The sequence below is a fragment of the Chroicocephalus ridibundus genome, chromosome 17, assembly GCF_963924245.1.
Source record: "Chroicocephalus ridibundus chromosome 17, bChrRid1.1, whole genome shotgun sequence".
Lineage (NCBI taxonomy): Eukaryota > Metazoa > Chordata > Aves > Charadriiformes > Laridae > Chroicocephalus > Chroicocephalus ridibundus.
The window spans coordinates 7,757,729-7,771,293 of NC_086300.1; the positions used below are offsets into that span (position 1 = coordinate 7,757,729).

Below are 13,565 nucleotides of genomic sequence, written 5' to 3' on the forward strand. Positions count from 1 at the left end.
GCATCGTGGCTCTGGGAATGCCTAGTGCTAATGCTTTCCTCCACAATTCATTCCTCTTTTCTCGAGACTCTGTTTGCAAGTTTTTATTTCCCTTTGATTTAATTCCTGTTCCCTGTTTCACGGGTCATATAGTCATATTCTCATGGGAACAAGATATCTAGGTTCCCACTCCAGACAGTGTTTTGGTTATGTTGCCAGCCACCTCCCACAGTTCAAGTGCAACTCATAACAACTCCTGCTGATGGCCATGGCTTGACCAGGAGTCGGGGGGGGGGTGGGGGTGGGTGTGCCGGGAGGGGAGAGGACACCACCACAAATGCAAATGTCAGTTAGAAAGAGTTGTGAGCAGTGGTGCAAAGCCCAGCTGGCAGACATGACCTTGTGGGGTCCCGCAGGGATCAGCAGTAGCACCAACACTTCCTAACGTTTTCATGAACAGTAGTGGGAAGGTCAGCACTTCCTGCAAGTTTGGGGATGATGCCCAAGTACAGGGAAGAGGCAGGACACTGATCTCTGTAAGCCAAATTGTTCCCAGCAGGTCCATGAAGTACCTGTTTCAAGGAAACCGAGAAGGTGGCCTAGACTCTGGAAGCACCCAATGACAGGAGTAGAGGCAATGGACAGCAGCTGGCACATATCGAGCTCAAATTCAGTAATGGGCTAAAAGAATTGAGGACAGGAATGGATTTCCCTGGGGGTTTCTGCAATCTCTATCCTGGAGTGGCCTGATATAATGGGAACTGTTCAATGCAGGTGTTGGTCTAGATGACCTCTGAAGGTCCCTTCTCACCTATATTCTGACACTGGGATTCCCCACCACCCCTGCCCTCCCTGACCCCTGCCCACCCATGGGCACATTTGTCCTCACACTCCCTCTGCCCCAACACAACTCCTAGGCATTGCGCTGGGGCTGCAGAGCAGCAGCTGAAGGGAGGCTCTCAGCCTCCTCACTCCCAGCTGCAGGAAATGAGTGGCTGCTGGTTCCAGCCCCTGGGCTCGTAGAGAGCTCTGGGAAGCTGGTCCATGTGCTGGTCCAAGGCCCCGCTGCTGTGCCAGGCTGCAGCTGGCGCTGTGCAGGCTTCTTCTTGCTGGAGGACAGAGAGAGTCCATTTCCCAGTTGGGCAAAGTGCTCCCCGCGCCGGGGAGAGCCCCTGCGCACTCTGAGCCCAGGTGAGCCCCCGAGCGGCGCTGGCGCAGGGCTGAGCTCCGGGGCGGAGCTGGCAGCGGCGGAGAGGAGAGGAGGCGGTGGAGAGCAGGCGGAGCGGCCGGAGCAGAGAGCCGGGGCTGGCGGGGGGCAGCGAGGCGCGGGCGGCGGAGCGGCGGGATGCGGATGTGCCGGGGCACAGGGCTGGCCGCACTGCTGCTGGGTACATGGCACTGGTGGTGGTGGAAGGGGCCGGGGCTGTGCCTGGCGGGTTCCCCGGGGAGCCCAGCACCAATTCTTCCCTCTCCTTCTTCAACGTGTCTTTCCCCCTCCTGCCTCTCTGCCATCTTGTGTGCCTCCGAGTCTCCTCTTGCTGTTTTCCCGATGTCTTCACTATTTCTATCAGTAGACCTGCTTTGCATTCACCTTTGCATGTCTATTTTTGCATTCACCCTCTCCTTCCCGTATGCATTCTGCAGTTCTTATTGGCCTGAAGATTGTCCTCTATCCTTTGCTGTAATACCCACTTCCCCTCCTGGTCCTCTCTTGCCATCCATCCACCCACCTGACTTCTATCTAATCTCTGCATGCATAAATTTCAGCTTCCCTCCCTGCCTTCTCTCATGCCCTCAGACACCCACACCCGGGTCACTCTCCATTTGTGTTGATAGGCCCATACTGCCATCTCTTCCTGTCCTGTGTCCCTGCCACTGTTCCTGACAATTCCCCTGCTAGAAGAGCCATCACAGCTGGACCACCTTTAACAGCTGTCGTCCTTTCCTTCTCCTTTCTCAGCAGCAGCTGCAGGAGGAGCCCCGAGGGCACTGGCATCAACATAAATTGCTCGCACCCCAATATAAACTCTTACGACTTCAAACACTGGTACACTCAGCTGCCAGGACGAGGCCCTGCATTGCTCATGCGCACACTTGAAGATTCGAAAGAGCTGCGGGACCCGCCAGGGCGGCTGTGGGTGTCGGCAGACCGCCGCTCCAGCGCCCTGTGGCTCGCCCGGCCCCGGCGCGGGGCTGCGCTCGCGTATTACTGCGCCCTGGGAGACACGGGGAGAGGAGCCGGGGCTGCGGCCGGGCAGGAACCGGCGCGGGCGGGGCCGGGCGTGTGTGTCGGGGTCGGGGGGACAGCCCCGGGCGGGCCCGCCAGGGGGCGCTGCCGCTCCGCCCGCCGGGGCCGCCTCGCCCCACCCGGTCCCAACCGGCCTCTCGCCCCGCGCCGCTTCGCCCGCCCGCCTGGTCCCGGTCCAGGTCCCGGCCCTGGCCGCGGCAACCAGCTGGACACACGCAGAAATCCCCCGCCACACTGCCGTCGCCGCCGGGGCAGGAATGGCGCCCGGAGCGCTTGCGGTGTCCGGCGGGGCCCGGCAAGGAGCGATGGCAGCCACCGGCCCCGCTGGCTCCCGGCCAGGAGCAGCGCCTTTCTGCTCCGCACAGGGCGGCGGGCGGCAGAAATCCTCCTGCCCGCGGGCAGCCGCCCAGCCCTCGCTCCTGCCGCACGGACTGCCCACTGCTGCTGCTGCTCCACGGGCAGGGGCTGGGGATCTCTTCCACCCCACTCAACGTTGCCAGGCAGTCTTAGAAGAGAAAGACCCAACTGCTACAGTGCCCTCTCAAGCCCTTGCTCTGAAACCACAACCACAAGTGGTTTCTTGCTGGGAACTTTGTCAATCCACTCAGCTACACAATTACAACCTGTACCCTCCAGCTTCACACTGCTTCTAGTGTTGCAAAGGCATCCTGTGGAGTTTGCAGTTCTACTTTGGCACCAATTTAAGAAGGAGATACTCATTGTCACAGACACCTTCAAGTGTCTCCTGCAGTGCCTGGTGATCAGAACATATGGCTTGTGGCACCAGATTACCCTTAACCTCAGATTGAGAGCCTTTGGTGTTGAAGGGAAGTCCAGGAGACAGGAGAGAAGCCAGAGCTGGGCACTGGCTGAAAGACACATCTGAGACTCAAGGTCAGACTCAGGAGGGAGCCCCAAAAGAGATGTGCTAAGTTACCCCATGGGGCTGAAGGTCTGTAGGGAGAGCTGAAAAGGGGCTTCTGGGCATGGGGTCCTGGGCCCAGCTAGTCCCCGGTGAGGCCTGTGTGGCTGTAGGAGCTGAGAGAGCTGGAACAGTCCGTGTTCAGAGGCTTCAGGGGCAGAGAGGAAAGGCTCAGTCCTCTTCCCTGCCCCAGCTGGGGCCTGTAGTGGCAGCCATAGTTGTATTCCAAGGGAACTCCTGGCAGGTTTGCAGTCATTGGAGAGCAGACGGCAGCCCACTGTCCTTCTGCCATGGCCTCGACTGAACAACGGGACAGTAAAGGCCTTGTGGGAGCGTGGCTGTGAATGGGGGCTGCTGTGCCAATAACGTGCTTCCTGCAGTCCCTGCCAACTGTATGAGAAAGGCCCTGGGTGAGAAGAGGCAGAGGAGCCCTGCTCCAGGCAGCAGACACCAGAAGACATGAAAATCAAGTAGGCCTTTTGCTTGCCTGGGTATTGAGGTTCTGGGGCTCAGGGTGGGAGAAGCATGTGGAGGCTGTGTGTAATGTGGGTAAGTGAAGGGACACAGAAGGACTGCCTGCACAACAGAGAGCTGTGTTGCCATGCCAGAGTGAGGCAGTGTGTCTGTCCCTGTGCAGCTGGTTTCTGGAGCAGATGCTCTTCACAGAGATGTTTCTCTTCAGGTTCCTCCTCTATGGGCAGAGGAGAAGGGAAAGAGTGTGTGACACCTGGGTCCAAGGCACTTCAGTGTGTGCCTGGTCCTCTCTCCATCCAGACAGTCCCAGGGACAGGGTGGACATGGGTGGGTGCAGGGGTGCTTTCTCCCTCTCCTGCAGAGCTGGGTGCAGGCCTGTGCAGCTGGCTAGGTGGTGGGTGTCAGGAGAAGTTCTCAAGGGATCTTTGTTCTTTAGATGGCCACTACTTAAACCATGATTCTTTTATGTCTCTAGAGGGCTGCCTTGTGGTAGAGGTTGAGGGGACAGGCCCAAAGAGGCCTGGCTGGAGCAGCAGGGAGAGAGTTTTGCTCCACCCTCTGGGCTGTGGTTTGGAGGCCTCTTTGATCAGGCAGAGGAGTAGAAGAGGTGAAGGTGCAAGCCTCAGGTCCCTCATGCTCGCAGGTCCCTGGGCACCCCGGTGAAGACAGAGCGTGACATGATCCTGATTTTCCTGTCAGCCCTGGTGGGACTGGCTGACTTTGGTGAGATGTGACTTTCAGGCTGGGGAGCTTGAGGCAAGAGTTTGTGCATCTGGTGGTGGAAGGGAGGAGATGTGAGTGCTGACTGCCTGGGATACCTGGGAATGTATCCGTAGGGAGATCAGGGGCTGCGTATGGGTACAGCAAATAATCTGGGAGATGTCAGGAGTAATGGGCATCAAAGGAGGAATAAGACGTCACCTGAACTTTGCAGCTGCTCAGCATTCCTGAATGTGCTGCTAATACATATTAAGCCTGAAAAGAGGGAAAGGTGCTGGGGAATGGACCAACGTGGCATAGAGCGGCTTCTCTGCTGTATGTATTGGATACAATGCTACCAATCTCTGTAGGGATGGTCATAAACAAGAAGCTGCAGAACAAACAAGGGCAAACAGCTAGTCATTTCTGAAGCTAGGAAAAGTGAGAGGGACAGTGGGGACAGTGAGCAAACTGATGAAGTGGTAGATGGACAGGTCCATTGACAAGCAAAGCTGAAAGCTCTGGCTTTACAGGTCATGCCCAAAAGGACTCTGTTCTCCAGTTCCCAGCAGAAATGACCATCCAGGCGGGACACAAGGCAACGCGGCCTTGCAATTTCTCCACCAGCGATTCCAATCCCTACGCCTCCTGGTACCAGCAGAGCCAGACCCAGTCCCTTCAGATGCTGCTACGAGTAAGCAAGTACAGAGCTCGCAAGGCATCAGGGAGGTTCTCCTCCACACTGTCTGCAAAGGACTCCCAGGTGCTTCTGCATGTGCGAGACACAGAGCTCCAGGAGAGTGCTGCCTATTTCTGTGCACTGAGCCCACACTGGTGCCCACAGCTGGCAGCAGTGCACAGAAACGTGGGGGTGCTCTGAGGAGCAGTTCCCTCCCTGCCACTGCTTGCATGGAGCTCTGAGCTCAGCCTGCCCAGCAGTGGCACCTGGGGCTGTGGTGAGGGTGGGCCTCTGCCTCCCCAGCCTGTGCTGCTGTGAAGCACATGCCAATGTGACTTTTACAGCTGTGTCTAGATCCAGGGTCTTTGTTGGTGAATAGAACCAAAGAAACCTGACTTGGGGCAGGCCTATTGGAGGATAAACCATAAAGAAGCCGAACCAGGCTTGTAAATGCCCTCTGCTTAAAAGAGCTGGTACACTGGTGTGTAACTACCTCAGGGCAAGTAACCTATCAGCTTGTGTGCTTCTTCCCTTTCCCTGTGGCTCCACTGATGGACACAGCTGGGGAATGAAGCTTGTGGTAGGAAGCACAACTGCTTTTATGGTTTTGCCACAAGGCCATAGTAGCTCCGGAAGGGAAGTAGCTCCGTGCCCCATATGTAGGCATCATCAAGTGTAAAAGACCCATCAGCCAGATGCTGAACAAGATTCTCTGGTTAAACCCTTCCTGCACTCATCCACTGCCAGAGAGTGGTCCCACTCTTTTTCATGTCTCTTCTCCTTCTCAGGAAAACCACCAGTGCTCAACTGGGAGGAACCCCTATGTCCCTGAGTCCATGCTGGTTTCTCTGTCCAACAACTGGTAACCACATCCCAGTGATCTCATTTGCTCCCATAGGGAACACAATGGTTGCTCATGAAGCATCATCCACTTCACCTGAGAAAGCCTAGGCTAGATTGTAGTTGTCCTAGTACTGCTGCAGGATGGCCTGCCTCTCCCAAGTGATGTGGGTCTGCTCTGACAGCCCTGTTGCAGGCTTTGAATGCCCCTGTTTATCTCAGAGGGCTTTAGGCAGTGTTGATGGGAAATTGACAGCAGCCTTCAGTGTCCCACACTCCTTTGTGTCTCAGGTCCCTTGGACACTTCAGGTCCTGCTTTTGATTGCTCTCCAGGGCTGTAGAGTGCTTCAACACTCCACAGAGATAGTTCTCCCCCAAAAGCAAGGAATGACAAACAGTGATGGCTACTTGAGGACACATCCAGCCTCAGGTTCTTTCTCCAGCCTCAGTGGGCTGTCGCAGGGATTTTCCCAAGTGCCCCTGAGAAAGAGAGCACAGCTGACAAGGGCGGGCATCAGCCTGTCCTTGGCACTGGTGCCTGGGCCTGGCTGAAGGTCTAAGAGCCAAGTGCCCAAGACAGGTGGACACAGGAAAATCACCTCCAGAAACGTCACTGCTTCCAGAAGGGAGGAGAGGATGTTCAGTATGGATTCAATCATCTCAATGGAGAGCTCTACACTCAGGTGAAATCAGTCCCAGACTGATCTTAAAGGTGTGTCTGCCATCTTGATGCCTCCTCCTTCTTTAGTGGTGACATGGACTCCCTTCAGTGTCCATGTGCAGAAAGAAGAGCTTTGAGAACATGATGCCTCAAATGAAAATTGGAAGGAGGAAAAGCAAGTGCCCTTTGGAAGTGCTGACGTCCTCCCAAGGAGTGAGAGGAGAGAGTTGCTGCCCAGCCAGCCTTTCACAGCTCTGCAGTTTGGGGACTTTGCCAATCTCATTGAAGTGTTTCCACAACAAAGCCCTAAATGAGTGGCACGATGGACTGTTAAAAGCTGATGTGGAGTTTCAGATGTGGAAATGTCCTGAGACATCTAGCATGAAGCATAGTGATTTGCATATTTTTAATTAGAGAGAACAAAGTACCTCCAGATACTGGATAGGGGGAAGGAAGAGGAGTGTGAATTTTGTTGACTGCCTTCTGTTAGAAGTAATGGCTTTTGAGATACCAGAACTTGCCAAATTTTCTGTTGAACCAGAGCATGATTCTCTGAAACAGCCCCAAGAGTGGGACATAAATCCTTCCAGAAAATGTCAAACTAAACTGAGAAATACATGCCCATTTCCTAAAGCAGTGAGCCAGCTGCTAAAAATCATTTAGGGGGCACAGGTGAATCCCTGACAAAATGAAGCACTTGGCAACCTGGGATACAAACCTGTGGGAGGACCACTCCTCCAGTGTTCTGTTGGAGACCTGCTTCTGGATGGTATTTGTGAGCCTTTCCAAGTGGTGGTCTTTAGAGCACTGGGAGGCATTCTGAGTTTACCCAGGAGGGAACAGAGGGAGGTGGGAGCATTCGAATTGAGGTGCAGCCCAGCCTAAGGTGGCTGTGAGGTGAATGAAATGGGCTCAGTGGAGAACTGGTGGCTTCTCACTACCTGTGATGCCCAGGTGCAGTTACACTTTGGTGAGGACCTTCTGCAGGGTGGAAACCATGGGAGGGAGGGGATGAACCTCTTTGGTCCCATTGAGACCCTTTGAAAAGCCACTTCACTTGTTCTGGAAGGCCCACCACAGAGCTTGCTTCACATCTTTGTTCCTGGTTCCTGAGTGTGTAAATGAAGGGGCTCAACAAAGGAGTTACAGCTGTGTGAAAGGTGTTCATGAGTTTGTTCAGATCCAGTGAGTTCTGGGCCAATGGCTTGACGCACAGGAACATGGTGGAGCCATACCAGACTGTGATAACACTGAGGTGGGCGGAGGAAGTGGAAAATGCCTTTTTCTGACCATGAGCTGACATGATTCTGAGCATGGAAGAGGTGATGTACACGTAGGAGAGCTGGGTAACCACACAGGGCACCACCAGAACAGTTTAGGAGGCAAGGATTGTTGCTAGCTCCATGGGCCACATGTCACTGCAGGAGAGGGCGAGGCAGGAATCTATATCACAGAGGAAATGATTGATGACATGTGGCCCACAGAACGTCAGCCTGGATGTCAGAAAGGCCGGCAGCGAGACGGACAGAAAGCCTCCCAGCCAGGAGCTGAGCACCAGCCGAGCAGAGAGGACACTGCTGATGAGGGAGCTGTATCTCAAGGGGTAGCGTGTGGCTAAGTAGTGGTCATAGGCCATGACAGACAGGAGAAAACACTGAGTGGAGCCTAGGGAGAGAAGAAAGAACAACTGGAGGATGCACACACTGAAGGAGATGGTCTGGCTACTCACCAGCATGACTCCTATGGCTTTGGGAACAACACGAGTAGTGTGCCAGATCTCCAGAAAGGGGAGTTTATGGAGGAGAAAGTACATTGGGGTACAGACGTTGCTGTTCATCCACATGAGAGCCATGATGGATGCATTGCATGTTACTCTCAGGGAGCACGTCAGTGCAAATACCACCACAAGGGAGACCCAGAAATGCCATGTGCCTGGCAAGCCAAGAAAAATGAATTCTTCCACAGTTGTCCCATTTGCAGTGTGCTCCCCAGAGTTGAGGTTCATTTGCAAAGACAGGAAAGTTTCTGTGAGATTCTGCATGCCTGTGCTGGTCCTTCAGATGCCACTAGGAGTGAAACTAGAGCAAATGATGCCTCATCAACCTCATTGCTTTCTATGTGGACATGAGACGCACTGTGGGAAGGGGAGGGGCACTGCCTGGGGTGTACCTTGATTTCGTCAAGACCTTTGACCTACCTTCATGGGTGCACACACATGCACACCCATGCGCACACAGAGGTATGCAGACTCACAGGCATGCACATGCACAATTACGAATATACAGACCAGTCACACACATTTATGCCCTCCTCCATGTGTGTATGTGTATGGCGGTGTGCTCTCCCCCTTTCCCCACCTCGGCTGCTGCTCAAGCCATAACCATCAGTGGGAGTTGTGATGAGTTGCAGCTGGACTTTGAGGGATGGCTGGCAACACAGTCAAAACACTGTCTGGAGTGGGGACCTAGCTATTTTGTTCCCATGCGAATATGACTATAGGACAACTCTCTTACTCTATAAATAGTGGACTGCGTGCCAGGATCTCCCCTCGAGTGGGGACACCCACTTAAGGTTCTTCTCCTCGAGGCCGAGAGGTTCCTTGCCACAACAGATTCTTGGTAAGTGACTAATAGCATGCTAAACTTTGAAATCTTAGCTAAGTGATATAAAGGATTGATTGCACATATATAATCCTTTAGACATAAACCGTTGAGCAAGTCTGGGACTAGGGCTGCATCCAGCCACGCCCAGACTCCTCTCTGAGAAGGAGTTTAGAAAGCAAGGGGGTCCTTACTGAACCTCGTGACTCAACGGGAGGGTTTCCCTGACAGCTTGTCTGACCCTGTCCTCTATGCAGTAAATAAACAAGTGTACCCTTCTACTGAAGCTCGTAAAACACTGTTGCATTCACTACTAACTTTGTTAAATTACTGTTTCATATAAATAAATATTTCACTATTTCTCTCTTACGAGTGAAGTTAATCACTCCCCCCATGACAGTCTGCGAAAACACATACACATGGATACAATTGCCAGAACACATACCCACAGAGGACATTGGTGCACGCTCACATTTGCATGTGTATTACCACAGGCACACACATGTATGTGTGAATGTGTTGTCCCAAATCTGGGTTCTTTACCCGGTGTGCAAGCCAATAACACACATAGCAGAGATATTTCCAAGTTTATTCCATTACTGCGCAGAAACGGAGTGCTCGTTCCAAGGGAGCACACCTTAGTTTCAAAAATTTCCCTTTTCATACACTGATTATTACATATGCTAATAATTGATACATATTCATTGTTATTCTCTTTAATGATTGGTCAAGGTTTCTTTGCTTCCTTTATGTATTGGTATGCAGACTCTGTCCTCTTCGTCTGTGCTTCTCTTTTAAATAGGTGGTATCAATGGGTCGGTGGTCACGGTCTCCCCCTACCAAAATTACCTTTTAACTACTTCTCCTCTAATCTTAGATTAATCATGTCAAGTTACTATTTCTCTATAATTAATGAAACATGGTTGGCGCTGTATAGATGACTTCTAGCAGCAGCGACAGGTTCCCTTGGTTGCTTCAGATACATGCTATATTTCACTTTTCAAGTTAATATCAATTTTACTACAAGTGCACACATGAGTACAGCGAGAGGAACATGTACACAACCACGATCATGCACACACCCCACTGAGAACCAGGACTCCTGACACCAGCTCTCAGCCCCTCTAGAGGAATCTAGGCCAGTCCTTCAGACCCTACAGGTAAGGAAGGAATCAGCCCTGCATGCTCTGTATCAGAGCAATATGATCTCCCTCAGAAATATACCGTTTCACTGTCCCCGTTTCTGTGATGACTACCCTCAGCTCCCACAGGCTTAGCTCCGGTTTCCAGCCTCAACGCATTCGGCAACATGGATGACAATTCCCTGCTACTCCTCCTGATGCCTACTGGCCATGGCCCCTGGATTGGGCGATGGAGGGGAGAGGAAGGTGGAGTGGCAGCTATGGGCCATCCCAAGGGCTGTTTCCTGCTTAACCACTCCCGCCATTCTGCAGAACAAATCATCTTCTGTAGCCCCACACTGACCCCCTGACAGCCCAGAGCAGCTCTGGCCATAGCAAGAGGAAGGCCCTTCCTCAAGAGCTCATGGGGCTGCTGACACCTCAGGGACTCCTGCCTTTCTGGACATCTGTGGGCAGAGATAACAGCAAGGCAAGGCCTGATGGTCACTGGCAGGAGAGCAGACCAGGATATCTTCCTCAGCTTCAAGGGTTGGTGCCCAAAACAGGAGCCACTACAGGCTGTCCCAACCTCCCACTCCTCTGAGAATGGAGATGTGTCTCCTTGTGCTCTAACCCCCTTCCACCCCAGAGCAACACCTTTCTCCTTTGGTAGCTTGGGGAGTGTCCACAGAGGGAAGGACCACATGGAGGCCAGGCTTGAATGCAGCAGAAGTTTAATGAGTCCAAAGAGGGAGACAAAGTCACTCCAGGTGGGGGCCGCCAGTTCATGGAGCCCCACGGGCAGCAGCAGAGGCTCTGTTGTCCTTGGCCGTGCAGAAGTTCTTGCATGCTGTCTGTCTGCCTGCCCCATAGAGGGAGAGGAGACAGCAGGTCCCTACCAGGCTGGCATTAGTAGCACCTTACTGCCAAGGGGAACTGAAGCAGTCAAAGAAAAGGGAGAGAAAAGCAAAGCTCTTCAGCTACACCAAAAACACATCCTAAATCTCGATCCCTTGCCCAGCATCATGTTCTGCATTGCTCGAGATATCTCCCTGGGGCTTTCCCAGCATCTTTATCAGAGGAGGGACCTTCTGCCACAGTAGCGGCTGGAAATGCCAGAGAGGTCACAGCACCCAGAGGTGATGGGCACTCCATCACAGCTGAGGATGCTGCCAACAGCAGCGGAGGTGGAGGATCCCACAACGGTGTTCTGTGGGAAGGAGCTGAGGATGGGGCCGGGCAGGGTGACCACCACAGGAGGAGGCTCAATGACGACACTGGAGTTCTGGCACTGCCTGATGCAGGGCTCATTGCAGCTGTTGGCCAGTGGGGTGGGGCCACAGGGCCGGCAGGGCTGGCACTGGTTGTAGCAGGACATGTCTCAAGGGCCTGGAGGTGCACCTGCAGAGGATCAAGGAGGAAACAGAGCACAAGGGTGGGTGAGGAGCAGCCTTGTTACCCCGTCAGAAAGGAGCCAAGGCCACTACTGATTGGGGAGCTGGAATCTTGGCCAGGAGACACACAGTCTTCATCACCCTACAAAGAGTAGCCTGGCCCATGGAAGGTGTCTCCTAGAGCATAAACCAAAAGCCCTGTCAGCCACCACTCAGCTTGTCTCTAAGCAGACCTTCTCCCTGCTTTCCCCTAGCATGACAAGAAGACGCAAACCCAAGGATGGAGAGAGACAATATCAGCTGAGAGGTCCATCGAGGAGAGATCTCACTTTGGAAGAGGAGGAGAAGGAGCTGCAGACTCACCTGGTCCCCAAGGAGAAGGCGGCCAGAGAAGTGGAGTAGAGAGCAGGGACTTGGGCTGGCTTTTATACCTGCCCTTCATTGACGCAGCACCAGAGGCATCCTTTGCAGAGGTAACAATTTTTGCACAAGCTCATCTTGAGTGCAAACCATTGCAGCTAATGATATGGGCTGTGCTTTGGTTTCCTGCACTGCTGCCTTTTCATTTCCAGAGTTGTTCCATGCCCATTCCCCATTCCCCATTCCCCAGTGAAGGCTTCCTGTCATCAGTGGGATGAAAGGCCCCAGGATTTCCAGGGCAGGAATGCAGCAGTGTGGGCAGAAGACTCAGATCAAGTGCTGGACAGGTTCAGAGCAGACGACAATAGCCTGGGTCACTCTGCTCATCTCGCCTCATCTCACCCCAATGGTCACTTACTGTTGCTTCCCCGGATGTATGTGTTGCACTGCCAGGTTTTCACCCCACCCTGCCTAATACTGCCCGGTTCCCAGGGGTCCTCAGAAGAATCCATGGTTCATGGTGTTCCTATGTGTGTTCTTGTCTTTTGTGTACTTGTAAGCAGCCAGGTTTTTGTGAATGCACATGGGAACACAAATTTTTGCATGATTCCATGCCAGCGTGCCTGAGCCTGTGTGTATGTGTCGTTGTGTGTCACTCATCAAGAGGGCATGTGCTGGTTATTGCAGGGATACTGTCCGCTGCTCTATCCATGAGCACCACAGAGCAGCATGTTCCCCGGGGCAAAAGGAGCCCGAGTGCAGCTGAGCGGTGATGGCACCAGCCTGCTGGAGGTGTATCCAGGGAAGAGGCACTGAAATGTAGCCCCTGCCTCCTGACACCTCCTTCTCCTGCCCCTGCAGAGCTCACACTCTGCTGCTGCCTATTTCAGGCCACAACGAGGATGGTTTCACTCCATTTTGGATCCTTAGTTGAATTCAGTGTGACACTATTTAGAGTTCCTCAGCACGGCCTCTCCAGGCCAGGGCACAGGTGCTCTCCCCAATGCTAGAGAGTTCAAAGGATGCGGATTGCATTCTGGGCAAGGAGAAAGGCTGAGCAATCCTGCCCACCTTGTGCTGGCTGCCCCTGAGTGCACTTCTTTCCAATGCAGTGTCGGTGGTGTCTGGGGTGGGACATGGCTCTCTCTCATGTCCATGTCAATGCCAAACGTATTTATGTAGCTTATCAACCTGGTGCGGGGACAGGCAGGGGCTGAGACCTTGGATCAAACAGGTCCTGAATGAAAGGAACATGAAGCCTGACATTGCTGTGCTGTGAGTGGAAGGACAGACCCTGCGGCTTGCACAGGAAAGCCAAAGAACTAATGACCACTTTGGACTTCAGCCAATAAGGTCCATCATGTCCCACATTGGAATCTCAGTCTGAGCCCAGCAACTGTCCCTGGGAGGGAAGGGACGTTGGATTCAAGACCACATCCCCCAAAGCCAGCTACTGTCCCACAGGGCTGTCCAGTATAGACCCTCTTTCTGACAAGGGCTGTGCCCAGTGGGGAAATTTTCTAAGGCCATCTCCCCTCCTGAATATCGGTCGCCCTGTGCTCACATCAAGCTTGGAGACAGTACAGCC

General features: G+C 53.4%; 1 pseudogene and 1 gene segment (V, D, J or C); one reads left to right on the forward strand and one right to left on the reverse strand.

The window, feature by feature from the left end:
- The first annotated feature begins 4,300 nt into the window (after positions 1 to 4,300).
- On the forward strand, positions 4,301 to 5,202 carry LOC134524693 (T cell receptor alpha variable 10-like). The segment is given in 2 exon segments: positions 4,301 to 4,346; positions 4,856 to 5,202. Coding segments are annotated over 2 exon segments (393 nt in total).
- A 2,353-nt stretch (positions 5,203 to 7,555) lies between these two features.
- On the reverse strand, positions 7,556 to 8,507 carry LOC134524792 (olfactory receptor 6F1-like; annotated as a pseudogene).
- Between the last annotated feature and the right edge of the window lie 5,058 nt (positions 8,508 to 13,565).